The following is a 27,521-nucleotide window of genomic DNA, read 5'->3' as shown; positions in this document are numbered from 1 at the left end:
GGCAAAATTTGCATCCTTCTCTGTACCCAGTCCCCAAAGGATGGACACCCAGGAGGTGAGGGGGTGGAGGCAGCTGGGATGTGAGGACAGCAGAGGCCCTGTGAGGCCAGGGAACCAGCCCGGGTTGTAAAAGGGAGACGGGGCCTCGCTGGCCGGGGCCATAGTGGCCCGACTGCCAGCGCTGGGAGAACAGGCTCCAGTGGACTCTGCCGTTCTGGGTGGGGCCTCGGGTGGGGGGCCTTTGATCACCGAAGAAGAAAAAAACAATACACAGCAGGAAGTTTCTATCAGAATCCAAGCGTGAGCTTGCGCAGCGTTGTTTGACTTTATTTTTAAAAACAAACCAACATCTTTCATTAGTACTGACAGCAGCAGGCCCCTGCCGCCCCCTGACTGTCAATTGTCACCTACACGGCACTCACGCAGGCCGTACCTTTCACGGCTCACAGCGCAGGTTTCTCACCCCGGACCACACGCTGGCCCAGGGTAGCCACACAAAATACATTTCTCAATGCACAAATCTCCCTTAACAATGACGAAAATCAGACAGTCACTAGGTCAGAGAAGAGCCGCGCGTGCATCGCTGGCCCTCTGCGGTGAGGAGGGGCCGCGCTGGCGGTGGGGGCCGAGCTCCTTCTGGCCCCGCACAGGTGGGGTGCGGGTGGCCCCAGCGCGGTGGCCGGGACTGCCTGGGATGGTGGCTACTGACTAGAGCTGCCAGCGCCTCCCTTGCCGAGGGCGCTGGAAGGGGTCCGTCCCCCGCCCCCAGTGGAGGCGAGTCGCTGGAGCCGGAGCCGGCCTGTCATCTGCGTCCCTGAGGCCCCCGCACACTGGATGCAAATAGCTCCAGGCCCACGCGGCTCCCAGTCTGCTGACAAGCCCGCTTGCTCCTGTTTCTTCTCTTTTTACTTATTTTAAGGGAGCCAAATTCAGAGGAAGAGCTGGTAGTTCTGGAAACTTTTTCTCTGGCTTCCCAGACAACCTTGGCAATAATGGAGTAGAGAGAAGATTCTTTCCAGGCACTTTCCAGTGACTCTCACCAGGGATGGGAAGGGCGACCCTTCCTCTGAAGTGGGTGGTCCTCGGGCCCAGCAGGTGCCGGCTGGGGACGCGGCTCACGCCGTGGGCAGACGGGGCTCTCCTAGCACCTAACCAGGCCTTAGGCCCCTCTGACAAAAAGAGTGGCATCTCCCACCCCAGATCCTTGGGGGCCCCGCGTGGCCTCAGAGGCCGGGCACCCAGTGACTGGAGCTCCTGGGGGCCCCTGGGGCTGACCCCTTGGACCTGGGGACAACTGCTTCTGGTGGCTGGGGGCGAGCAGGCTGAGGAGTGGCGGGGAGGGGAAGGTAGGGGGTAAGCTGAGACGAGTCCACAAGGAGCAAGCTCGGGAGCTGAGGTTCCAGGGGACCCATCCTAACCAGGACTGAGCCTGGTGCGGCTAAACACCCAGAGAGGCTGGACACACAGGAGCGGGTCCTGCGCCTTCCTTCCAACAGCCAGGCTTTCACCCCGCATCCAGCCCCCGCCTGGCGGAGATTTATAGTGAGAAGCATTTTCTTCACCCCAGGGTTCCTTGAAGGCTTCATCCCTGTGGCCCACATCCGACGCCCCCTTCCCCTCCCGCAGCCCCGCAGAGCCGGGCACGCAGCGGGCGGCACACGCCACACCACACAAGCAAGGACGAAGGGCCCAACGGCCCGCAGCTCCGCCTTCTTGCTCCAGCCTCGTCTGGACAGTGCCTCGGTGGACAGATGCAGTGTCCTCTGGAGGGAGGCTGGGACATGGAGCCCAGAGGACAGACGGAGCAGGGGCAGAGGGGAGGTGGCGGGTGTGCCGGCCCGCAGCAGAGGCGCGGCATACGTTCCCTGGAAGGGCAAGTGGGACCCGTCAGGAGAGGGGCCAGCAGGCCCTCCTGCATCGCACCGGGTCCTACCGGGGCGCCTCTGCACGGCAAGCTCTGCTCTCCCACGGAGGGGACCGCGTGGGAAGCCAGGGCTCAGCCCGTTTCCTTGGTAACTGGACTTTTCCAAGCTGAGCCTGTGAGGCTCCATATGTTGGGAGAGAAGCTGCCGGGGAGCCGGCCTGCGCCAGGCTGCGGGTGGGCAGGCGCTGGGGGGCGGCCAGCTCGGCCGCCGCAGGTGGTGGAGGCGGCAGGTGGTGCCTGGGAGCAGGGGGCTGGGCACCCGCAGCCGGCCTGCTCACGTCCAGCTCGAGGTTGGCGGCTTTTCTTTAACACTCATCTTTATTCCTGTCCAAAGCAATCGTGGAAACTTCTCTCCCGTGTCGGAAATCGCAGCTCCGAGGCCTCCGCGGTTTCTCACATTTCCTTTCCCATCACGTCTCTTCTCTGAACAGTGTTAACCGGATTTTCAAGGAGAAGGGCCTTATTTATAGAGATTTCTGAGCAGGTTTCCGATCCAGGGGAGGGCGAGGCTTGCCCGGAGCTGCTTTCAGAGGGCGGGCAGGAGGAGGCCGGCGACGAGGGCCAGCGGCGGCAGCAGCAGCAGGGCCCCGGGGGTGGCGGGTGCTGCGGGGGAGACACGAGCGGTTTAGGGCTCAGAGCCGCAGGCGGCCCCGGGACTGGGGGGCAGGCTTGACGGAATGCACTGCTCTGTACTAAACCCACCCAGGCTCCACCTCCCTGCCCTACTGAGGGGCTCCTTTCTCCTGGTTTCTTTACCAACTACACGGCGTGTGTCTTCCTGCCGTTGCCTCCGGTCCTCTTCGCTATGATTACTGACATTCACATTAACTGTGCAGGGCAGTTTGGGTCACACAGCCAGCTTTCCGCCTAGAAGGGTCTGCAGCCTCCCGGGCCAGGCCCTCCCGGGACACTTGACCTTGAGTGTGAAATGGTGGCCCCTGCCCTGCGTTACCCCAGTGCCCTGCAGGGCCGTACTGTAGGGTAGCGGCTTGTCCTCTGTGTGGTGCGAAACTGCCCCCTCCCGGCTTCTGGGGGGTGGTCCTACCTGCGCCCGAGCACTGCTGCGACAGCAGCCCTTCCAGAGAGGCCACATAGTTGAGGCCCAGCCAGTCGCGGTACGAGGTCTTCTCCCCCACGGGCACCACGCGGATCGTGGCGTCCTTGAAAAGCAGGTCTTGCCCGTGATAGTCAGAGGAGTCAAAGAGTTTGAATCCATTCTTATTGTGGTCATCTCCAAACAGGTCCTGGGAGCAACACACAGACTTGCCTTTCTGCTGGGCTCAGAAATGGCCCAAGGACCACGTGCTGTGGCCAGGGACCAAGCACAAGTAATTTCAGGGTGCCAAGAGTCTGATTTAAAACCATAAGCTTGACAACCGATTGCCCCTTGTCACTCACGGGGATGTGGGAGAAAGAGATGACTATCTTAATATCTTGAGATACTTACTCAGAAAAATTACATCAGAGGTAGTTTGTCTTTGGATGCAGCCCTGCAGCATGAGATTTACAAATGAAAGACCCCAGAAATGAGGGGCAACAGGGATGGGATTATGGAAGGGTCTGCTAGATCTGAAAGAGCTGCTTGGCATTTTCCAACCTTTCCTACAATGCTTTCTCACTCTATCTTATGGGTACCTTTCCACAAACCAAACGATGGCGCTGAGAGAGCTTTTCGTTCCCTCACCAGTAAATACCAGGAGAGTTGAATATGCCTTTGCTAACTGACCTCCTAGCATCCCAGGATGTCTGCTCTACCCCCTTCCCTGATGAGAACGCCTGGACTGAATGGGCAAGGCCCCAAAAAGAGCTACTAAAAAGACCAAAAGCAGTATGAGAAATTATAACTACATAAATGAGAGGACATCTGGAGAGCATGGATAAATGCCCATGTTCAGTGTTTAAATATAGATCGAGGGGGAAAGGAGGAGTAAATTGGCCATCAGATTTTTAGAGGGATTCATGGGGGCTCTTAAGAGATGGTGAAAGCTGCTGAACTTCTCCCCCTCAAATGCACACTCTCATGCTTGTTTGTTACTTCAGAAGGTTTAGGGACCCCGCTTTCCTCTGCCTGGAGACCCAAGGTAAAGAGCTCCTGGGATAGAGGGATTTCATGGAAAAGATGGGGAGAGCTGCCATCGTTTAAAAGTTTAGGGGCTGAGAACTGCCTGCTCGGCAATTCTGGGTGCTGGTGGTGGTGGGGAGGGCGAGATCAGCCTAAATCATGGGGGCTCAGGGGTAGAGGCAGGCTAGGGTCCAGAGCTCTATTGTCAGAAAGCCTGGGTAAAAACTCCAGTCCTAGTAGTAGAGAAGGTGATGAGTTCAGATCAAATTCCAGATGTAATGCGAAAGTGCAGCTGACAGTGTTGATTGGTCGCACAGTGTGGGAGGCAGGCAGGAGTCAAAGCCCACCCCTGAAGAAGTGGAGGGGAGGAGGGAGGGAGGTGCTATAACCGAAGTGGGGACGACGAGGGAGGAACAGGAGTACAACTTTGGACTTGTTCAGTTTCAGACGCTTCTAAGATATACAAGTCGAAATGTCAAGAAGGCATTTGTGGATGTACAGGTCTGGAGTTGAAGGGAGAGGTCAGCGCTGAAGGTGTAAATTTAGGAGCCATCTGCATATGGATGACACCTAAGGACATGGGACTGGATGAGATCAACAAGGGCGTAGGTATAGACAGAGAAGAGGGCTTAGTATGAAGCCTGGGCACTCCAGCCTTCTCAGGCCAAGGAGAAGACTGAGAAGGAGCAGCAGGCAGGTAGGAGGAGAGCCAGCAGCAGGGGCGTGCCACCAGGGGGAGGGAGTGGTCAGCTCTGTCCACTGCTGCTGGAGGTCAAGGGTCTTGAGGACTGAGAAACAGCCACTGGAGTAGCTCGGGGTCACTGTGACCTTGACAAGGGCAGCTTCAGGGGCCTGTCTGGAGACAGATTCATCCTTAAGAGAGGCAGAAGGAGAGAAATTGGTGACTCCAGAGTAGAGACAACTCTTAGGAGGAGTCTTCCTAAAGGGAAGTGGAGTAGAGGCCTACAGGAGGATAGGAGACCAAGGGAAGGTCCACTTATTTTTTAAAGGTGGTAGAAATAAAAGCATGTTGGTGGAAACCAGTCGAGAAGGAAATATTGCTTCAGGAGATAGAGGGGTTAGTTGTTAGAAGGATGTCCTAGGTAAGTGGATCAGACAGAATTCCCCCAGCTCCCTCAGGTCCTCCCCAAGGGTTGGTGCAGGGGGACGGAGGCCTCCAGTGGCTTCGCTCGCCTCTGCTGCCCCCACCCGCACGAGGTAGCCCTGGCTCACCTGGGCCTTGTCCAGCAGTCCATAAACGGCGAAGATGTTGGTGTCAGGCCTGACCATGACGGCGTGGGGTGGCATCTGTGCCAGGTTGCAGTCTGCAAACTGGGACACCTCAGCCCGGGCCCCATTGGGGCACAGCAGCTCATAGTCCTCCAGCCTGAGCGCAGCAGCCCAGGGCTCGGGGTTGTGACCTGTGGGGCAGAGAGAGACTCTTGCTACCCTCCTGGATCCTCGGACCCTTCACCAAGGGGAGAGGGTGGCAGTATCTGTCCAGCTCCCCAGTTCTCCCCATTCTCCTCCTGCTCTACTACCAGGGCAGACACCGCAGTTGTGCTAATAGTATTAGCAGGAGCTACTGCCGCTCCTGTCCCTCCTATGTGACAAGCCCTTAACAAGCACTCTTGATCCTCAGGGCTGTACTGCAAGACGGGTAGGATGAGCTCAATTTCACAGGAGAGGAACCCGAGGCTCGCCACCACCACCAGGCAAGAACCCCATCCAGTCATTTTGAAGCAGGTGGGTGGTCCCGGGGCATGCTGAGAAATCACATTGTTCCCTTAGTATCCCCCCCATAAAAGGGAAATGAGCAGCCTCGGGAGGTGGGACAAGCCAAGATGCCTCCCCGCAGGTGAACATCCGGGGTGACTCTCCAGCTCCCCGTCTCTCTCCTCTGACCCATCCCAGACCACACAGTGGACACGTCTGGCCTCACAGGCTCTGCAGGAGCCCAGAGCTCCCTCCTGCCTGGGGGATGACCCCCAGTGTCCTGCTTCGAAGCGGCGTGGGGAGAGGGGTGGCGGCAACACGGGGGCTCCGGGCCCTGGCCATGCTCATGAAGTAGTGGTGTTTTTGCTGTGCAGGTCTTGCTTGCCCTCGGCCATCCCCCACTGCCCCCTTTTGACCAGCTTGGCCTTTCTGGGCTGATCTCCAGGGAGGGATGAGTTAGGGCAGAGAGTAAGGGTAGAGCCTGCAGCCTTTGGGGTTTCAAAGCCTGGGGAGTGGGTGGGGCACACAGAGTACAAAAAACAGGTGTTGGAGGGAAGCAGTCTCCTGTCTTCAAAATAGATTACGATCCCTCGAAGAGGGGGATGGGGAGGAGGGGGAGAAGTGAGGCAAGCTAAGGGCCCTCCGCTCCGACAGGACCCCAGGGGTCGGGCCAGGGTTTCCTGCACTGAGAGCTCCTGGCTCCTATTCCTGGGTGGAGCCCGGGAAGGTGACCCTGGCAGGAGCCCTGCCCCTCACGGCTTGGGCGCTGTGGTGATTTCCTGCACTGACCAAGGACCCCCATCCACTGATGGGAACGCAGAGGCCCTGCCACACCCACCCCTCAGCGAGACCAGGGGGGTCTCTCTAAAATGACCAGGATGGAATTTCTACTGTTTCGGTGGAACATGGGTTTGAATTCCAGACCTGTCAAGACCATCACCTGTCTTGCCCACCTGGTCTGTTCTCACCACAAAGGCCCTGTCCTCAGGCTCCCCAGGAGACAAAAGCCTCCAGATCCAGTCTGTCCCTGCCGCTGGGGCCCCAGTCCCAGCATCTCCGGACGCCTGGTCCTTGGGCCCCATACGCACCGTTTGTATTGTCAAAGACGGTCGTGTGCTTGACAAAGGCGACGTCCCCCGCGTTCTCAACCAGGCACCTGCAGGCAAGAGGACAAGGCGGGTGTTTGACAGGAGGGCCCAGGGCGCTGCGTCGGGCCCCAGGCCACGCGGCCGCCGCTCGCACCTGAAGGCGCCGCTGTAGCCGTAGTACCTCTCCTGGCTGTTGCCCACACACTTGTTGCGGCCTTGCTCGTCGCCCACGCACAGCTCACACAGGGCCGACGGGTAGTCCTTGGGGTTGTTGACGGGCACACAGCTGGCGTTGAAGAACTTGCTCACCGCTGGGGGGAGAGGGAACGGGCAGCGGTGAGGGGCGGGGGGCGGGAGGGGTGGGCAGGGAAGAGACCGGGGCGGTTCCCCACAAATCTGCCCCTCCACCTGCTCGGGGGAGGCGTCTCCTCTTGTTGGAATCTCAGGGAACAAGGTATAGGAGCCCGTCCATCACCTTGGGAAAGCAGTCTCCAGCCTGTGCTTGGACTTCCTTGGGGCCTCCTAAGCTGTTCTGTTCTGATCGGGGCAACTGCTCAGCTGTCTATATCCCACGTGTGCTTGGGTGGGAAGTTAGGACAAAAACACTTTTTCCTGGGAGTGGAAGCGGCTCAAACGGTTGAGCACCTGATTCCCACATGGGAGGCCCGGGTCTGGTCCCCGGTGCCTCCTAAAAAAACAAAAAAAAACAAACAACAAGCAAACAAATGAAAAAAACAACTCAGAGAAGTCCACGTGGCTCAGTCATTGAGCATCAGCTTCCCACATACAAGGTCCCGAGTTCAATTCCTGGCCCTGGTACCTCAAAAAATACCACAACCCCCCCCAAACCCCTCTTTCTGCTGAGCTGCCAGTTAGCTCAGGGCTCTTCCCAGCTTCCTACTGCCTTCCTTTCACCATGAATGCTACCAGTGTTAACAGGCGGGAAGGGCTCCTGCTCCACCAGGCATCTGCCCCGAGCTTGGTAAACATTTCCTCTTCTGCCCCCGCCCTGACTCAGTGTACGGACGCCTGAGCACTTTCCAGCAAGGTCCCCAGGCGCGGAGACGCTGGGGGAAGGGGACTGTCCCATGACTGGAGGTAGCCCGGCCAGGCCCGGGGCCCATGCACAGGCCCACTCCGCTTGTCCACTGAGCCAGTTCCCGCCCTCTGATCGGGGGGGCCCGGCTGGCCCTGAGCGAGAGGGTGGGTAGGGGACAAAGGGCCACCAGGCAGACGCCCCGGACTGCTATGGACGTGGCCAAGAATATTTCCCCACCCTCCCCCGGCAAGGAGCACGTCAAGGAGGGAAGGACAGCTCCCGCGGCTGCCTCGTCTGGGATCCTGCGGAAGGCCCCGGCCCTCGGAGCTGGCCACCGGTCCCCAGCCTGTCCCTAAAAAGAGGCCGTGGGGGATACCTGTGAGGACGTCACAGTCCTGGGGCCGGAGGAAGCCCCTCTGGATGAGGGCGCCCACGGGGACATCCCAGCCCGCGGGGCTGCCGAAGCCCGAGTGGCAGGAGCGCTTGCCCCACAGCTCGTCCAGGGTGAAGGCGTAGGAGCTGTCCCGCTTCACCACCGCCACCGCGAAGTACGCGTTGCTCCTGTCCTCGGCTGGGGAGAGGGGGAGAGGAGCATCACGGGGCGTCATCTGTGCTCTCCAGGCCTCAGAGCGGGCAAGGGCCCAGCGAACCCCTTCGGGACCTTAAAACTCACCTTCCTCCTGTCCTCCCCTTCCGCCCGAGGGCTCTGAGCTGGCCCCCATCCCCCTCTGGCCCCCGAGTCTGAGCCGGCCCCCATGCCCCCTGGCCCCCCACTCTGAGCTGGCCCCCATCCCCCTCTGGCCCCCCATGAGCAGCAGCTCTGCCTGCTGCACTCATCGACGCTCCCCCACCGGCTCTCAGTCCAGAGGGAGTCCTTTCTCCTTTCTTTCCCGTACCCCTGAAGAACAGCTGGGTTTCTGGGGGTGCTTAGGAGGCCACGCCTTCCCAGTGCACCTGGGGCTGTGAGACAGTGGATCCCCTTGAGAGGGCAGTGGATCCCCTGAGCACCTGGGCCTGGGGCCTTTAAGATCAACGGGGCAGAGTCTGGTCCTTACACCCAGGTGGCATTTTTCTCACGTCCTCGGAGAAAAGTGTTGGCATAGCTGAGGCCCACAGAAGCATTTTCCCTGAGCCCTGACAGTTTTCACATCGGAGTGGAAGGGACCAAAGGCCTCCCCTCAAGGTCACCACTTAAGAGGACAGAGAACCAAAGTCCCATCTTCCACAGGCTGCCTGGTTAGGGCTAGCAGCAGTGAGGGGGAAAGGGAGAGGGAGGGGAGGGGGAGGGGGGACGAGGAAGAGGCAGGGAACGGGGGAGGGGGAGGGAGGAGAATGAGAAGGGGAAGGAGCAGGGGGAGAGAAAGGGGAGGGGGAGGGAGGAGGAGGAAGCAGAGGAGGAGAAGACACAACAGAAACTATATGGCTTGCAAAGCCTAAGCTGTCTACTCTCTGACCCTTTCCAGGAAATTTGCTGACCCTGCTAGACTTTCTCTTTGAATAGATGGGGAAACTGAGGCTGGAGCAGGAGGGCTTTGCCTGGTGACAGACAGCAACCAGCCCAGGGAGAGAGGCACTGAGTGAGTGGTGGGCTCACCTGGGCTCTGTGGCTGCACCTCCACCCTCATTCCCAGGGTGGGGGTCCTCCCCAGCCCCTTCCCCCCCCCCCCCCCCTGCCTGCTCCTGCATCCCCAGAAGCTGCAGAAGCTGTCACCTTCTGCCCGAGGCCCTTGGGGACGTCTCTCAGCCACTGCCTCGTGGAGCCAGCAGCTGACCCAAGAGGCTGGCTGGAGATTTTGAAAGGGTCTCAGGGAAGAGGGATGGAGGGAGCGGGGGACTATATCTTTGTCTACAAAGACACGGCACGGATACATCCCTCAACACCTCCTGGCTGGGCCCGCGGGCACCGCACGCACCGGCGTAGTGCTCCCCGGCCGCCGGAACCAGGCCGTATGTCTTCCCTGCCTTGTAGATGTCCTCACCCCTCAGGGTCACAGCATCCATCTGCCCGGCCTGAGGGGGACAGAGAGAGTGACCGGCTGGGGTGGGCGCTGGCCGGGATCCAGCAGGGAGTCAGGGCCTGGTGTCTCGGGGTGGGAACACTCCGTCCAGCCTGGCCTTGCCGGCTCTGCTCCCTGTGAGGCTGCAGGGCAGGGGCGTGACCGCTGGGAGGATAGGGGACTGAAACCAGCTAGCACGGGCACTTCGCTCTTGGGTTTATAGTTCGATCTTCCACCAACGGCGTAGTGAGGGTCTCCTGGGTGCCAGGCCTTGTTCTGAGCAAAACAGCACAATCCTGACCTCAGGCCCTGCACGGGGCTCTCCTGGCCAGCCTGCTCTGCTGGGCGGGGACTGTGCGCTGGACACCAGCGTCCGGCCACGGCTGGGCCGTGGAGGGCACCACAGCCTGCGTTTGCTGAATGCGTGAATGAGCCAGGTCTTAAGAGAAGGTGGAGTCCCAGGGCCTGAGACTCCAGAGCTGAGGGACAAGGCCAGGCCCAGCTTCTGTGTCTGACCGCGGGCGCCCTCCAGCTGTGCACGCCCCCTCCAGTGCCCCCACTGGCCCATTAGGAAGCCTCTTGAAGGGTGGGCCCCCAGACCCTGTGAGGAGTTGACAAGTAATCAAGCCATAGTTGTGGGACAAACCTAGAGGGACAGGGGGGCCCTGCACCCCCAGAAGGTGCCCCACGCCCCACGTCAAGAGGCGGCTGAACAGGCAATGGTGCCACTGCTTGGAGGCGGGGGTCTGCCTCTCCAGGGCCTCACTTCCACCGCCCAGCCCCCTCCTCCACACGTTGTTTCTGGGAGGACACACAGACCCTGGACCCGTGCCCAGGGCCCCCTCCCTGGGTCACTGTGGCCAAGCTGGTATTAGAGCCCCTCTGGACACCCCCTCTGAGGGCTTGGGAAGCTGGAATTGAGGGTCTTTGAGCCTCTTGTCCTCCCGCCCAGCCCCGGGCAGCCCGCTCCCCCTCTAGCCCAGGGGCCGCCGAAACCTCCCTCCCAGCACCTCCCCTGCCCTGGGGCCCCTGAAACCTCCCTCCCAGCACCTCCCTTGCCCTGGGGCCACCGGGATGAAGCCACCCTGGCACAGCACAGCCTGCCAGCCCTCTGGAGACAGAGACCCCCACCCTCAAGTCTCCCCTGGCCCAGGGCTGGACACCTGGGACCAAGCAGCACCTCCGCAGTCTGGCCCCAAGCTCCAGTCAGAGAATCGAAGCAGGACAGACTTGAGCAGGTCTCAGAGACGAGCCAGTGCTTTTAAACTGGGCAAGCCTATCAGCGGGTGCCTTATCAATTTAAAGGGTCATGACAAGCCTTGCAAAGTAATAAGAGACAGGCTAGGACACAACGTAGAACACCAGATCACACTGCACTTAGTAAGGGCAAGTATTGTTCTGTGAAACTTTTTCACATCTATATATATATAAGGAATATATATATATATTTCCCAGCTCATATTTAGAGCTGAAAGAAAAGTTCTTGTGTACTGGATTGTGATATAAAATATATTTTCGGCTGAGGCTTGCTGCCAAAGAAGTTTAAAAACTGATTCAAGCCAACCCCCCTCATTAAGCACAAGGGGAAGCTGAGCCTCAGAAAGGGGAGGGGACTTGCCCAGGAGGACAAGGCCGGTCGCACCGGCCCATCCTCCCTGGGCCCCCGGGGTGGGCGGCTGCCCTGTGGGTCCTTCCTGCCCCCCTCCCTCTGGGGGTGGCCACAGGAGACCTTCTCCCCAGGCTGCCCCGTACCCTCCAGGCCACCTCCGCCCGGCCCACCCGCCCCTCCCCGCCGCGGCCCCACCTGGATCTGCTCCATGCAGTGTTCTGGGGACTCGGCCGACACGCACTGGATCTCCGGCTTGAGCCGCTGCCGGCCGAAGGCCACGGCCATGTCCCCACACTTCTGTATCTCGGGAGTGGACAGCACGCACCAGCGCAGGTAGGGGGGCAGCCCTGTGGGGTGCGAGCGAGAGGTCATCCGAGAGCACGGCCTGGCCAGTCGCGGGCTGTGGGGGCCAGGAGGTACCTCGGTGGGAAGAGCCCGGTGCCAGGCCAAGGGCAGCTCTTGTTAGCTGCGTGGCTGCTGTAAGCTATTTACGCGTCTGACCCTGTTTCCTCATAGAGAAAGGGGATGGCCGTACCTCTTGGGTGGGGCCGTGAGGTGGCTGGAGGCAGAGCACGGCTGTCGGGTAGACAGACAGACCCTAGTGGCATCGTCCCACCCCTGGAGCCGCCAAGCGACTTCCCAGAGCTCCCCCCAACCCCTGCGGGCCTGCTGGGGTGAGCTCCCCGCCCTCCCTCACCCCGGGGCTCTCCAAAAGCTCCACCCTGCGCGTGGCCAGGCGGATGGAGCTGGGAGGAGGGAGCCAGGCAGACTCACGGTTGGGGTCACAGAGGAGACCCTTCAGGGCGTGCAGGTACTCGTGGCCCAGCCACGCCTCGTAGGTCTGCGTGGCAATGGGCACGAGCTCCGAGGTGGCGTCTTTGAAGAGCAGGTTCTTTTGGCCGTAGGCCTCAGAGCTGAACATCTGGAAGCTCCTGCCCTCGTGGCTGAACAGGCGCTGTGAGTCAGGGGGCGTGACAGGGCCTGGTGAGGGCCTGCGAGGCTGCCCAGGCCCCAGCCCAGCCCCCACCTCTGTCCTCCTGCGACCTCAGGCCCCTGGCGCCCACTGCCAGGTCCTAGTGAGGCACCACCGCCTCTGTGGAGTGCCCTTGCAGCCCCGCTCTCCTTCCTCGCTCCCAGTGCTGGCTGTCCAGTCAGTGCCCTCTGCCTCGCCCCGCTCAGCTGTTTGGGCACATGATTAGGGCCTGGGTGTGGGGTGATGTTGAGGACAAGCACTGGACCTGGGTGGGCCCCAAGATGACAAATCCTCAGGAGGGAATCCTTCGAGGGCAGTGCAGGAGCCCCAGCGGTTTGCTGAGCTGCTGGTCAGGCGCAGACTCTGGCGCTACCACATGACCACTGGTACCAGCAGACGGCGTCAGTGCCCGCCTGTGGGTTGGCGTCAGGGCCTGCTGGTCTACGTTCATTGCCACAGGATATTGAGGAGAGTCGCATGTGACAGGTTCCAACAGGCGCAGGCCCAGGGCCACCATTGTGTCTGGCACGCATTGAGTTTGTTCAAAGTCTGAGCAGAGGGAAGAGGCTAAGTTCTGGAGGCACTGCCTGCGGGTCGACCCCTGGCTCTGCCATGTGGGCAAGCTACTTAGCCTGGAGCCTCAGCTTTCTAGTTCAAAAAGGAACATACTGTCATTACCTGCCAATAGGTAGGCATGACGCACAGGGTCTGGCTTGTAAATGGCTCCTTTGATAACTATTATCTTGTGGTGGTATGGATGGGGCAAAACTAGGTAATGCCGGCGCCCCAGCAGTCAGAAATGCAATCCTGTGTAAGCAGTGATGTCAGCAGAACATTATTCACCACACTTAATTCATACCGTATTTTGAAATTCCTGGTTTTGTCATTTTTGCTTATTTGCTAATATGCTCTGGTGTGGGTTTTAAGAGCTAGAGGTGGAGGAGCGTTCTCTGAGGGGCAGGGTCTCCCGCCCTCGGCCCTCCCCGGCCTGTCCTCCCCGCTGCCGGCTAGGGAGGGAGGTGACTCCTTCGCACACAGCCTGGACCCTGGCTGCGCTCTGTCCCGGGGCGGGTCTCTGGGCCCTTGCCCCTCCTGGCCTGGCCAGCCCAGCCCCAGGATGCGCTCGTCCTCAGCGGCCACCCTGGTGAGACACGAGAAGGTCCAGCCGCACCCCAGGACCCTGCATGGGCTGCCCTGGACTCACCTGGCCCTCATTGAGCAGCCGGAAGATGAGGCCCCCGTCCACGTCGGCCCGGACCACCACAGCGTGCGCGGGCACCCGGGCCAGGTGGCAGCGCCTCCACTCCGTGACCGCCGCCCGGCTGCCGTCCCGGCACAGCAGCTCGAAGTCCCGCGACAGCAGCGCCTGGCCCCAGGAGGGCAGGGTTCTCCCTGCACACACAGGAAGCCTGTGGTGAGCCACCGCCTGCCCTGGGAGGGCTTGGGGAAGGCCCCAGGGAGGGGGCCCGGGGCCAGGACCCAGAACAAAGCACAAAGAGGAGCTCGGGGGCTCCACCCTCCACGCAGGCTGTGTCCCTTTACTTACATGGTCTACCTGCCGCCGACTTCTATTAATAAAATGCACCTGAGGTGTCTGACCATCACAGAACACATTTAAGCAAGATTAGTTATTAAAGATAGAAAGAGTAAGAGAAGCTCAGGATGAAAGAGACGGATGTAGCAGGAAGCTTGGATGAGATCACCATTGCCATTGGGCACTAGGTTTGGCTCTAAGCACAGGGCAGAGGGCAGAGGGCAAAGGGCAAAAGGCAAAGGCAGAAACAAACCCTGACAGAACCCATGCAGAACCATGGCCAAAGAGAAAAGGGCACTCCCCACAGCTTTCTCCACCCCCCAACTATTCATATTTTGGTATATTCCTTGAAGGGTTTTTCCCTAAGCATTTACATTTTTAACACGGTTAAGGAAATACTCGTTCAGCAATTCTGCACCCTGCTTTTCTTTGACTTAACCATTAGAAAGTATTTTCCTACATTATTAGAAACATTTCATGAAACTTATATTTATTTTTCTTTTTTAGGAAGTACCTGGAATTGAACCCAGGACCTTGTACATGGGAAACAGGCGTTCAACCACTGAGCTACATCAGCTTCCCAATGAGAGTTGGTTTCTTCTGTCTGTTTGTTTTGTTCTTAGGAGGTCCTGGCCTCAATCTCAGGACCTCCTGTACAGAAAGCAGGCACTCAACTACTTGAGCTACATCCACGCCCCCTATATATTTCTAAATAGAAAGCAAGCTTTATTTGATAATGTGATTAGCAACACCACATAGGAATATTGAAAAGACTAAGAATAAAGACTGCAACTGAACCATGCCATAAACTATGCCACAGATGGTCCTACATAATAGTTTTTAACTTTTAAATTTTTAAATGAGGGGGAAATCCTCTGTTAGGAAGTAGGAGGGGAAAAGATTATTTGTGGGATCTTGAAAACTTCGTTCACTCCAAAGCTATTTAAATATAAAAAAAGAAACAAAGAGTAACAGTTTGGAAGACTCCATAAAGGTCATTTTTAATGGCTGCATGATAGTTTACAGCACTCTTAACAATTACTCAGTGCAATTCTTTCCCTCTCCCCCAACTCTTCTCTATTTTTAAACTGCAAAACATTTGTTTGCACAGAACTCTGGGGTATCATCTGGCCTTCCCTTGAAACAAATACATTACATAGATATTTCTTTCTTTTTTTTTTTTTTTAGGAGATATCACGGATTGAACCTGGGACCTCGTACATGGGAAGCAGGCACTCAACCACTGAGCTCTACCCATTCCACTATGTAGATATTTCAACTGGCTAGGGTCAAAGTTCTATTACTTTAATACTTTAGACATTTACTTCAATTCTATTCTTTTTGCTCTTATCTTCTTGCATAAAAAGACTCTTTTAGAAATTATTTCCCTAATTTTCTTAGATTATCATCAAAGCTTTTAAAACATTTAGACCACTACATCCCTATTCTTTCTCTTCCTTTTAAATTCTCCTTTGCTTGAATTATCTTGGGACCTCAGTCAGGGCAGCCCATCTTTATAAGATTGTCCTGCTCTGGATACAGCCAAGATCTCATCTCAAGTCCTATGTGCCTCATCCTGTTTTAGATCATTTCCCCCCCTCTTTCTGAACTGTGGTTCATGTTTGCCTCCATGAAGATCAGAACTTCTGACTTAAGAGCAATGATTAAGAAGAATAAGAGGGAAGCGGACTTGGCCTAATGGATAGGGCATCCATCTACCACATGGGAGGTCTACGGTTCAAATCCCGGGCCTCCTTGACCCGTGTGGAGCTGGCCCATGCGCGGTGCTGATGCGCGCAAGGAGTGCCCTGCCACGCAGGGGCGTCCCCCACGTAGGGGAGCCCCATGTGCAAGGAGAGCCACCCAGCGCGAAAGAGAGTGCAGCCTGCCCAGGAATGGTGCCGCACACACAGAGAGCTGACACAACAAGATGACGCAACAAAAAGAAACACAGATTCCTGTGCTGCTGACAACAACAGAAGTGGACAAAGAAGAACACGCAGCAAATAGACACAGAGAACAGACAACCTGGGGTGGGGGCGGGGTGGGAAGGGGAGAGAAATAAATAAATCTTAAAAAAAAAAGAATAATAAAAGGCAATGTTTTAAAAAGGACAATGATCAGACATTCTGGAACAGGCAAAACTGTTAAGACTAAGGCCTGATGGGGGATTGCCAGGATGGAGCTGAGGGAGGGACTGACTATGAAGGGGAAAGGGGTCAAGGGAATTTGGGGGTGATCAGTGTTTTAGATCTTGATTGCGTTGGTGGCTAAACAACAGTATATTTTTGGCAAAGCTTATAGAATTGAATTCAGAAAGAGTGAATTTTGCTGTCATGTAAATTATACCTCAATTTTTAAAAAGTAACAATAATTGGACAAATCCAAATTAAGGAACATTCTACAAAATTACTGGCCTATACTATTCAAAAAGTCAATGTCATAAAAAACAAAGACTGAGAAACAATTCTAAGTTAAAGGAGACTAAAAGAGACATAACAACTAAATACCACATGTGATCATAGATTAGATCCTGGGCCTGAAAAAAATTGCTATAAAGGATAGAATTGGGGCAATTAGTGGATTTGGAACATGGACTGTAGATTAGATAAGAGTATAGTATCAATGTTACATTTCCTGAATTTGGTAACTGTTCCTTGATCTTAGGAAATACACGCTAAAGTACTCATGGGGTAAGATGTAGGCAACTGTGCTCTCAAATGGCTCAGAAAATACACACACTACATGCACATATATAAAGAAGGATATTTCAAATGTGGCAAAATCCTAAAAATTGGTGAATGTGGATATATAGAGTGCTTTAACTTTGTACCTCTACTAAAGTTCTATTATTTCAAAATGTAAAAAAACAAAACATTTTGAGTGACAACACTGTAACAATCGATGCATAACCCCAAATGGGGCAGGCTGCCATCTTTCTGCGGATGATTTTACTAAGACCTTGTCAAGGGGTTAGGGACGGTTTCTTCAGATAAGAGGAGAAGAATGCCAGAAGGGGCCTCGATGAAATCTAATACAGAGATTAGCAAACTTTTTCACAAGCTAAACCAAGTCTTCCAGTGGAATCGGGCATGGCACCCAATGCCATGTCTGAAGCAGAGCAGAGCTGCACCTGCAGAGCAGCCTGAGGCCCACTGGTGAGCCCCACCCCTTGCTTTGTGCAGGAGGGAGGGCTAAGGTGCAGAGGGAGGGACTTGACTGAGTCGCCCAGAGAATTCTGCCCCCACTCCTGGCCTCTGTCATCTGGGGACCCACCTCATCCAGCCCAGTCTTCCCTCATGGGGCATCTCCTCCTGGGCCCTGGCTCCCGCGTGGCCACCCTGGGGCCAGCCCCCACCTCTGCTCACCGTCTGTGTTCTCCAGCACCGTGCTGTGCTTCACGAAGGCCACGTCCCCTGCCCCTTCGGCCAGGCACCTATGGAGACGGAGAAGCCAGTGTGGGGCGCCGAGCTCCAGAGAAGGGGGGCCAGCTGCCCTATAGCCCGTCAGCCCTGCCCATCCTGGTCTCTGTCTAAAGAACCCTCTGGAGGTCTGCCCAAGACAGGAGGGCCACGGCGGGCATGAGAAGGACAAGCTCGGGACTCAGAGTCCCACAGTTACCCGACTGTAAAGTGGAGATGACAAACAGCTCTCCGTAGGGCTGCTGTGAGGCGAGCCCTTTCCTAGATCCTCCCGATCCCGTACCGCGTAGCTTAGGGCCCGAAGGAGCAGGTTCTTACAGGGCAGCAGCTATAAGCAGCAGCCCCAACACACAAGGGGGTTTGAAGATGACTCTGCCCTGTGCAGGGGACTGGACTACAAGACCTTTTCATGACATACCAAAACATCCCGAGTGGAGGAGACCATAACTTTTCCTCGTCCTTTACTCTGCCCAGTGAGGAGGCAACCCAGAGCTCCGCTGGGCAAAGGGGCTGCCGGGGGTTGGACAGGAAGGGGCACCACCAGGAAAATGCTGAGGGTGGGAGAGAGGCTGCCGGCAGGGAGAGGCGCAGAAGGCTGATGACTGCTGGGAGCTGGGGTGGGCGAGGTACCCCTCTCAGAGGTGCCAAGGGCTCTTCTCTCTCTGTGCTAAAAACTATCTACCAGCAGGCGACCCCCTTCCAGGTGGAAGCACCGAGGCCAGGCTGGTCAGAGGCACTCAGGAGCCTTCGTTCTGCTCGCCACCGAGCGGGTCTTGTTTGTGGGTTGATCTGAAGACTCTCCTTGGATCCCTGGGGGGCTCGCCCCCCGTGCCAGCTGAACCAGGGGCAGAGAAGCCGACCCTTGAGCGTCAGGCCTGGGGGCCCTGCCACCCTCCTTGCTGCCTTCCTGGACTGAGGGGTGGGGGAAAAGGCTGTCATTTCCATTTTCTTCTCTCTGAGCCCTCTTTTCTCTAAATATACCACACTTGTTGATTTTGTGAGTAAATGCAGCCTGGCATACTCCAGTTGGATGTTTTTAAACTAACCAAGGAATATGAACAATATAAAGGGAGCTTTGACGAGATGCAGCCGCGAGGCCATGCCCCCCTCCATGGCCCTCTCTGCGCCAAGGTGCTTCCAGCCCTGTGGCCTCCACGCCCCCCCGATCCAGCCCCCCTGTGCCCAGCAGACCCTCCCAGGCCCTCTCACCTGAAGGCCCCACTGTAGTCATAATATCTCTCCAGGGGGCTCTTGTCGCATACCCCCTCCCCAGTGCCGTCACCCCGGCAGAGACGACAGAGGGACTCTGAGTAACTGGTCTCTCCTGCCCCCGGGACACAGCTGCCCCCAAAGTAGTCACTGACAGCTGCGGGAAAGAGGCAGAGGGAGTCAGTCAGCCTCTGGGGTCAGCCCTGGCCCATCCCCGGGGCTGCAGGCCCGAGTGAGGAGCGGCCTGGGCTCCGTGGGTGGCGGTCTGGGCTCCACGGAGACTCGCTTTGCATCGTGTCTGGAGAAAATAGGGGAACTGGATAAGATCAGCAAGTCCCAAATTGGGTCCACAAGAGTAGAAGCCGGGTCCGGGAGTGAGTCAGTGCTGTTATTTAAAAATGGCTCAGGAGAATTAAACATTTGCCCATAAATGGCCTCTCAGGACAACTAAATATCAATCAAATATGGTTCTCTTTATAGATTTCATTTCAAAATCAATTATTTGTAACTGTCCTGTAAGTTTGAAAGTTTTTCAGAATAAAAGGTAAAAATAAAAAATCAGTTAAGTGATTAATAAAAGTGAGAACTAAATGATGGCTTGATGAATATGATTAATTTGATAGACAACACTTCTCAAAACATGAGCACGGAGGGAAAGAGTAGGAGGCCTTGGTGGTGCAGAAGTGGGGATCTGCTTCACGGATGGTGTCAGGTCCCTGCCAGCACCGAGGCCTGGTGTCTGCTCCCTTGGTAAATATTTATCCTGTGCCAAGGAGCTGGGGACAGCCTCGTCTGCGTAGGATGAGTGACACACGGGCTCTGCACCCAAGCAATCAGGCCACACTCATCCCTGGCCGACTGAGCTCTTCCATAGAGAAGCTTTTCTTGGTCTTCATTTTGTTATTTCCAGAAAGTAGCCAAGCGATTGGCTAAATCTCCATGCCTGGCCTCCATCTGAGAGCACATGACTTCCAGGCTCTTCTGGGCTGTGGTGGTTTACACAGCTGGTCAGGTTTAGTGCTTCTGAATCGGCTCCTTCCTGTCAGGGCCCAGTGGGGGCTGTTTGTACGTGTGTGTGGGCATGTGTGAGCATGTGCACATGAATATGTGAGCATGCATGTATGCATGTGTGAGCAAGCAGGTGCATGCTTGCCTGAGTATGAATGTGCATAGGTGCATGCACGTCTTGGCATGCATATACAAGTGTGTGGATATACACGCATGTGCGTATAAGCATGTGTGAGCATGCATGTGTGAGTGTACATGTGAGGTGTCCACCAAGAGCCAGGAGGATGGAAGCTGAACCCAACCGCCTCCTGTACTGAGCACATACCTGGTACCATGCCCTGGGCTCAGACGGGGTGTGGGTGAGCTCATCACCTCACACACTGTAAGGCAAGTGTTCATGTCTCCATTTTCCCGTCTAGGAAACTGAAGTCGAATGCAGTAGAGTAACCTATCTGTGGGGGGTCATGGCGAGGCAGGCTGTGAACCCCCATCTGTGTGATGGCAATGTCTGAGCTTTAAAGGAGCACCAGGCTCTCCCGCCTGCTCCCTGTCCTGCCCCCTTCCCCGGGGATCGCTGGTCACTGCAGCACACACACGGACACCAGAGGAACAGCAGGGTGGGGAAAGAATGTGTGACGTGCTAGGGGCTGCCTATCGCCTAGATCGTGCTCTCTGTGGCGAGACGGACACGTGGGAAGCAGGAAGAGCAGCTGGAAGCAGGGCTCCTGCCAGGCGGTGTGGCCCTGGCCGCCACAGGCTTTCGGTCACGCTGCTTTACCTCAGAAGCCCCTCTGCTGGAGCTCCACCCCTCGCAGGGTGTCACCTGCCGCCTCCCGCCCTCGGCTCTGTGCCTGCAGACAGGGACATCCTCACTGGAAATCCTCCAGCCAGGGGCCAGCCTGGCACCTAGTAGCCACTGTGAGCTTTCTGGGTGCAAGTCAGCAGCTTGAGTCCTGAAAAAATAGAGTTTCTGACCCTGTGAAGCTAAGCGTGAGATTCTGGGACCAGCGACCTACCCAGGTGTGGTGTGCGTGCGCCTCTCCCGTGAGTCGTGGTTTCCCCGCACCCCCAGGGGCCTGTGCCTGGCCGTGTTGGGTGGGACATTGTGACCCGTGAGCCAGAGGCACATGCCCTGGAGGGGCCCTTCAACCGGAAACGCAAATGGTGGCAACCCAGGGCAAGAATGAGGAGGCAATGCCACCGCCATGCGTCAGGGAATCTCCCAGGAAGAGGGGGTTCACTGCACCTTAAAGGGGGTGCAAGACGCAGGTGAGGCCAGAGGGAGGGCGAGCACGAGCAGAGGCAAGGACGGGAACATCAGAGCCCCTGGGGTGCCAGGCCACCCTGGGAATTGGCCCAGCCGGCCCGGAGGCCCTCACCTTGGAGCACGTTGCAGCCCATCACCGAGAGGCGGCCGCTCTCCACCAGGTAGCCCACGGGGACGTTCCAGCCCACCGTGCGGTTGATGCCCGTGTGGCAGGACTTCACGCCTCTCAGGTTGTTGACCGTCACGTGGGAGTGTCTCTTGACCACGGCCACGGCATAATAGGAGGTACCCACCTCTGGAAGGGGGGAGCGGAGAGGTGTGAGAGGAGGCGAGGGAGAAGCCACGAGGGGGCGGCCCTGCCCGCGACAGGCGTGGGAGGAGCGTGTGTGTGCCCGGGTGTGAGTGTGCAGCGCTCTAGGCCCCGAGAAGGCGTGTGGGCACACTCCAGTCTCACATGGTAGAGGACATCCTGAGATGTGTTTTTCATTTTTAAATTAAGTTTGTGAGCTTATAAAACAATCACGCATAATGTGCAGAATTCGCACACATCACCCCTCCTCACCTTACATTGTTGGGGAATGTTTGTTACAGATAAGCAAGAACACGGTCAGACCATTACCACTAGCTATGGTCCGTTGTGTACACTTTCTGTACTTTTTCCGTATGTCCCCTATTATTAACACCATGCATTAGTATTGTACATTTATTATAGTTCTCATATTTGTCCTGTTAACCACAGTCCATCTTCCACTACCTGGTTCACTGTGTTATACAGTCCCATGCCTTGTACAGTCTATCCAAAGTGTACATTCAGTGGTTCTCACTTGAATCCCAGAGTTGAGATGTTAGTTTATTAATGAATTTCCCTTCTCCTTCGCAAGTCAGCTGGCACTTAGCTGGGTCTACATCCGAGCCCCTCAGGGGAGCTCTGCAGCTGGACAGAGAGCAGAAGTAGCCTGTGAATCTTTTACTTTCCAAGAGCGGAGGCCATCAGGAAAACTTAGAGGGTTTGTGGGACTGGTCTGGTGGTATATGGGAGTGTGGTTGAGAGGAGAAGGGAGGCGGACACAGGGTAGGGACTTGCCCTAGATCAGAAAAAGTGGTTTTCCAGGACTGAGGGGAGAGGAAGAGAGAGCGTGAGAGAGCTCTGTGGTCCCAAATCACTCAAGACCCTGAATGGCCGTGGCGTACCTGTGTGGGGGGATCCCTATGTCCTTGCAAAAGATTCCCCCGGGTTATATGCAGCCCCAAAGGGGCCATTCATACAAGACACAGAGCACTCCCCTGGGGGACTGAGGACCAGAGAGCATCCGTACCCCCTTCCACTGTCTGGGTGTTGCTAGCCTGGGGGGGGATGCCCATACTCGGAATGAAGCTGGAGTCTAGAAAATCAAGCCACTGTTATTTCTTGCACACCCGAGTCTGATCCCTGCCACCTATGCAGCGTCGCTGGGTCCCACCCTGAGGCATCCACCATGTACTTTTAGTTCCTTGAACACACGGTTTATTCCTGGAGACCTTTGTCCTTGAAACACTCTATCCCTGTTCTTTGCCTGGTTCTTTTTTTCTTTTCCTTCAGGCCTCAACTTAAATATTCTGGAGGGAAGCCTTCCCGTCCACTCTATTTTGGAAGGCCTCTCCACCTTCTTATTTTCTCTCTCACGGCCCTTCCTTCATTTCCTTCATCGCACTCACCACATTTGTAGCTGTGTTTTTGTGTGTTTGCCCTTCTTGAGGACAGAATGGGGTCTCTTTGGTTCACTACTTGCCCATGACTAGCCTGTAGTTGGTGCTCAATAAATGCGCTGAATTAACTGAGGAGGAAGAGCTGTGTTGGGGGCCCGGGAGGCAGGGCTGCTTCTGGCTTTGGGTGGACAGCCTGGCCATTTGCAGCTGACATCACCTGTCTCACCTGACATCGGTATTTCAACAGGTAACCAGCGATGCCTTCTCCAAGCAAGCCCCTGAGCTGGGGGCCTCAGGGCATGCAAAGAGGAGGACCTGCAGGAGGGTGTGCTACAGTGATGGGGAAAGAAAACAAGACAAAAGGGGACGGAGCCGCTGCTGCTGAGCGAGGGGTGCTAAAATTTGGGGCGTCCCCAAAGCAGGTGTACACTGCTGGGCTGGGTGTGGCTGACGCCGCACTCAACTCAGACACATTCAGCTCCGTGCCCGACACTGCACCAGTCACGGGCCCCTCAGGAAAGCATAGTGGGCTCGAGTCCCGGGGCTGCTGGCTCCCCGCTAGGAAGGGCCCTGGGGCGGCAGCCTGTGTCTTGGGTACGCCTGTCACTGAGGGGTTCCGGAGGGACTTGGGGCGCCTCACAGGGTTTACCTGGCCCTGGACTCCAGGAGCGGCGGGGTGGGGCCCACAGTGGACCCCTGGGCAGGGGTGTGGCGGGGCCCCTGCCTCTCCTCCCCCACCCTCTCACCTTGATCGTACACCTCGCCCACCACGGGCTTCAGGCCATGCTCCTTCCCTGCCTCATAAATGGCGCCTCCATCCAGAGTGATGGCGTCAGCCTCCTGGGCCTGGTAGGAGATGAGCGGGTCAGTGGGCCCGGCCCCCCAGCCCGCCCGGCGAGGCGCTCGGGGACACCCGCCGTCCCTCCTGACTCGGGGCTCGGGGATACCTGCCGTCCCTCTGACTCGGGGCTCGGGGACACCCGCCGGCCCTCCAGTGGCTCTTGAAGACCTGTGGCTGCCTGTGCCGGCCTATTCGCCTGGCCAAGGAGCCTTCCCCGACTCAGCCACGGTTCCCCAGAGTCCACGCAGGGCCCAGGGGCCTTCCCTGATCAGGCCCAAGGGGCAGCTCTCCTGGGCCAGGCACCTGGCTCTTTTCTAATTATGGTACTTGTAGAAACTATTTTACAGGACTTAGTAATAGACATAGTTTTTGTTTTCTTTTTTTCTGAGGCAGGTGGGTAGACACAGTCTTTTTTAAAAAAATCAGATAACACAAAATAGCATATAGTGAAAAGTGTGGGACCCTCCCCATCCTCGGCTTCGCAGCTCCCAAGACCCAGAAATCACTACTACTAACAGGGTTTGTCTCTCTCTTTCTAAAAGAATCTATGCAGACCAAAGCCTGTACATCTCTTCTTCAATCTTTTTCCTTTCTATTTTCAAACACAAATGGTGGTGTCCTATCATTGTGTCTTGGGGTCCATGGTTAGAACCTAAATGATTCAGGACCACTGGTTTCTGCTCTGGCCACACTGGGACTGTGGCCGGGTCAGGTCTGAGCTGCAATGCAAGCCCAGGCCTCCCGCTCTGGTGCCGGGGCTCCCGGCCACGTCCTCGCCGGCCGCTGAAGGCCTCTGAAGACCACGCGTGCAGTTCGGCTGCTCCCCTGCCGAGGACCCTCCTTCCCACCCTCCTTCCCTCCCAGGACCCGGGCCCCGCTCCCCCTTTCTCAGAAAACGCACAAGCCCCACCCTGGAACACTCCAGGACGGAAGGAGTAACCGTCGGGGGTCACCGGGGGTCACCGAGGGAAGCCGCGCTCCGGGCGCCCGGGGGCAGGGGTGGCCTTGCTCCAGCCGGCACCCAGTGGCAGGAAAACTGCGCCCCTCGTTCCCCTTTCTCCGCCGCGCCCCTCTGAGCTGCAGCCGCCCCGGGGCCTCCCACCACCTGGCCTTTCCCTCCAGGAAACAAGCCGCCCTTGTTGCCGGGAACCTCAGGAGATCCCACCGCCAGGCCCTGGGGGAGGGGAGGGGGGTGCCGCCGGCCTTCGCAGTGAATGCAGCCGTTGTGCGCGCCCTCCTGAGTCACAGCCCTGCTGTCTGGGCCGGCGGAAGGGCGAGGACTCACTGCGATGAGCTGGACGCAGTGGTCGGCCGAGGAGCCCTGCACGCAGAGGAGGGACGGCCGGATGCCTGCGTCCTGGAAGGCCTTGCTCATGTCGCCGCACTTCTGCTGCTCCGGGTCCGAGGTGGTGCACCACCGCACCTCCATCCCGCCGAGCGCTGCGGGGGCCGGGGGGAGCAGTGAGGCCCGGCGCCCGGCCCCCTCGTCCCCGGCCCCCTGGTCGCCCGCCCACAGTGCGGCTCCGCTGTGCTCCAGCAGCTCTGCGTGACCCCATCAGCACGGACAGCCAGTCCTCTGCAACACTGCGACCTCCCCTGGGAGGCACCCAGGCACAGAGGGGTGCCACGAGAGGGGGAAGGGGCCGCGCTCGTGGGCAAGGCTGTGCGTGGGCCCCAGGTGCTCCGGGCTCAGCACCCGGCACAAGGGGCAGGGCCGAGGGGGAGCGGCCAGCACAGCAGCTAGGCTTCCCGGCCTCCCCGCTTGCCTGGGGTACGGGCAAGTGCCTGCTCTCCCTGGGCCTCCGCGGCCTCTGACCTGGGGGTGCAGGAAGGGCCCTTACGCAACAGCATCCCTAGGCCTTCCTCATGAACTGGGGCAATGAGACTGAGACAGGCAGGGCGGCCGTGGAGGAGCCTCGCCCCTCTTGGGGCGTCCGTGCTTCACCGCTCGCATGGGCGCAGCCCCTGGCCATGCCTAGGGAGGGTGGCCCCTGCGGAGGGCAGGCCTAGGAGCCAGCAGGTTGGGTTCAAGTTCCTGCTCCCTCAGCTGCTGGCTTCAGGCAACGTATCTGACCTCTCTGCGCCGCCCGTGCCTTCGTCTGAGAAGCACAGATGGGAAAGCCCGCTTTCTACGTTGCTGAAGGTAACGAGCCGCTTGTAGGGTCCAAGACACGCAGGTCTTTGGTGGACTTTCACTTCTGCCCCCGCTCCTGGTTGGGACTCTCTCAGGTCCTGTGATCCATCCTGGTCAGTGTCCCAGGGAGCTCCCAGCCTGAGCACCCCAAAGAACAGGCTCCACAGTGTCCTGGGGTGGATAACTGAGGACTTGAGCTCCCTCACAACTGGTCCTGCCTCAGCCGGGGGATGCCAAGGAGGCCTGTGTTTCTGGGAAACATGGAACCAGACTCCCAAGGTACAGTTCATGCCCACAGGGCCCAGGTCACCTCCCGTGGCAGCCTCTGCTCCCCGTGCCCACAGCCCACCCTCCCTCTAGCCCTGGGAGGCACCCTGGAAAGGGGAACTGCTCCTCCACACTCAAAGATGGCATCGGGGAGGCTGCCAACGGCAGGGCTCTGACCAGGGGGTGGCAGGTTCACCCTCAGCTGTCTGCGCCCGAGATCCCTGCAAGCCTCCCGGAGGTGCCACCTCACGTCACAGGCCCTGACCCTCCTGGGAGGCGGCGTTGCTGACGCCTGCGTCCCCTAAATCCCTGCCTGCATCACCAGGATGCCTGAAGCGGCCTCAGGGAGATATTCTCACGCCCCTTGCCCCAAATCTTTCCAAAACTTCTCCTGCAACCCCAGGAACCTGTCTGCCTCCCTCCCCGGCGGGGATTCAGGAGAAGAGGAACTGCTCTGGCCCCCCAAGCCTTCTCCCGCCTCACACCAGAGAAGAGCGTCCACTCGTGGGAACCTTCTCCAAGGGTCAGTCCCTGCCCCCCCCCCCCAACTCCTGGCCCACACCTCTGTCCACTACAGCTTCTCAGCTCGGAGAGTCAGAAAATCTGTTTTGTCAAGGCCTGGCTCAGGGCCGCCACTTCCAAGAAGCTCTCCCGGCCGCGCCCACAGATTTCCCGTCCCAGCATTCCTGCCTGCCGGGTCAGTGCTAATTCCCTCCACTGTCCTCGCTGGGCCTCGTCTCCTGGTGACGTGGGTTCAGGACACACTTTCCAGTCCCCGGGACCCTGCCTGGGTCCCCAGGGTCCCTGTCAAGCGCCCTGCTCCCGCGGCGGGGGGCGGGTCCTCACCGGTGCGCAGAGCCAGAAAGAGCCACAGAGCCGCGCTCAGGCCGCACATGGCGCCGTCGGGGCTGGCGGGGGCCCGGCTGGGGCGGGTTGGGTCCGAGTGGGCCGGCGGCAGCGAAGGCGTCCTCCCTCCTTGCCTCGCTGTGGCCTGCAGCTACTTAAGTGCCGCCGGGCGTGTCCCGCCGATGCCCACGCCCCTAGGACGCAGCCCCAACTCCAGACCCGCCACCTGAGCCCGCCGGGCTGGCGGTGGCCTTCGCTCTGGCGCCCCCTGCTGGAACCCCGGACGGCCCCTCCGCGCGGCCCGCCCCCGACCTCGGGCTCCGCAGGCCCCGGGCACACTCAGCTTGGTCCTTTCAGCCGCGGACTCTGCACGGTTGCTCCACGGCTCTTTCTCAACAATCTATCCCGCTCTCTTCCTTCTATCCAGCTGGAGTGGGAAAAGCTCAGATTTGGGAAGAAGGAAGAGTTAGAGTCCCGGAGCAGGGACCGCGGGAAGCTGGAAGGCCGTGCAATTCATTCACCAGCTTCCCTTCACACACACGCACAGCGCAAAGGATCTGGGCACACAGACGTGCACCCATTAGACGTGCCCTGGCTGGGTAGAACCTGGCAGTGGAGGGATCTCAGCTATGCGGCTCCCTCTCCTCAGCTTAGGAGACCGGCAAAGCCCAGGGCCACACATTTAGTCAGCGGCAAGACTGGAACTAGAACCCAGGCCCCAGCAGAGTTGGCTCATTCCACCTTGCTTTGGAAAATGAAAAGAGGGGGGAAAGAAGGAAGCAGCAAAGGAAAGGACAAAGAGAGGAGTTAGAACGAGTGTGAAGGTGAGGGATGAAAGAGGGGTTGTCTATTTTTCTAGGCTAGTGGTTTTCAAAGTGTGGCTCCTGGATTAGCAGCAG

At 57.9% G+C, this 27,521-nt stretch overlaps 1 protein-coding gene across 2 annotated transcripts; it reads right to left on the bottom strand.

Moving 5' to 3' along the window:
* Window positions 1–281: 281 nt before the first annotated feature.
* On the bottom strand, window positions 282–26,843 carry MELTF (melanotransferrin). Of its 2 annotated transcripts, none has more exons than XM_004465893.5 (16): window positions 26,623–26,843; window positions 24,661–24,815; window positions 23,281–23,380; window positions 20,961–21,143; window positions 18,574–18,730; window positions 17,311–17,378; window positions 13,613–13,800; window positions 12,210–12,390; window positions 11,631–11,782; window positions 9,743–9,839; window positions 8,206–8,400; window positions 6,945–7,101; window positions 6,791–6,858; window positions 5,220–5,407; window positions 2,970–3,168; window positions 282–2,527 (listed from the first exon to the last, which is right to left on the bottom strand). In XM_004465893.5, the coding sequence occupies exons 1-16, from the start codon at window positions 26,669–26,671 to the stop codon at window positions 2,451–2,453; spliced, it is 2,214 nt and encodes a 737-aa protein (XP_004465950.2). In that variant the 5' UTR covers window positions 26,672–26,843; the 3' UTR covers window positions 282–2,450. The 2 variants fall into 2 exon arrangements, with proteins under 2 accessions (XP_004465950.2, XP_058151583.1); XM_058295600.2 differs by having other exon boundaries at window positions 6,972–7,101; window positions 26,623–26,783.
* Between the last annotated feature and the right edge of the window lie 678 nt (window positions 26,844–27,521).

The sequence above is a fragment of the Dasypus novemcinctus genome, chromosome 4 (assembly GCF_030445035.2).
Source record: "Dasypus novemcinctus isolate mDasNov1 chromosome 4, mDasNov1.1.hap2, whole genome shotgun sequence".
NCBI lineage: Eukaryota > Metazoa > Chordata > Mammalia > Cingulata > Dasypodidae > Dasypus > Dasypus novemcinctus.
Note: the sequence above shows the minus strand (reverse complement) of the source record. Positions and strands in the feature narration are given on the sequence as shown.

What these genes read in the sequence shown, in the direction of transcription:
- MELTF (XM_004465893.5), bottom strand. Translation starts at nt 26,671, where the DNA reads ATGTGCGGCCTGAGCGCGGCTCTGTGGCTCTTTCTGGCTCTGCGCACC. An exon ending in GGCTGCTCAATGAGGGCCAG is followed by an intron (nt 12,391 to 13,612) that starts GTGAGTCCAGGG and finishes CCTGACTCACAG; the next exon opens with CGCCTGTTCAGCCACGAGGG. An exon ending in TCTCCTCTGTGACCCCAACC is followed by an intron (nt 11,783 to 12,209) that starts GTGAGTCTGCCT and finishes CGCACCCCACAG; the next exon opens with GGCTGCCCCCCTACCTGCGC.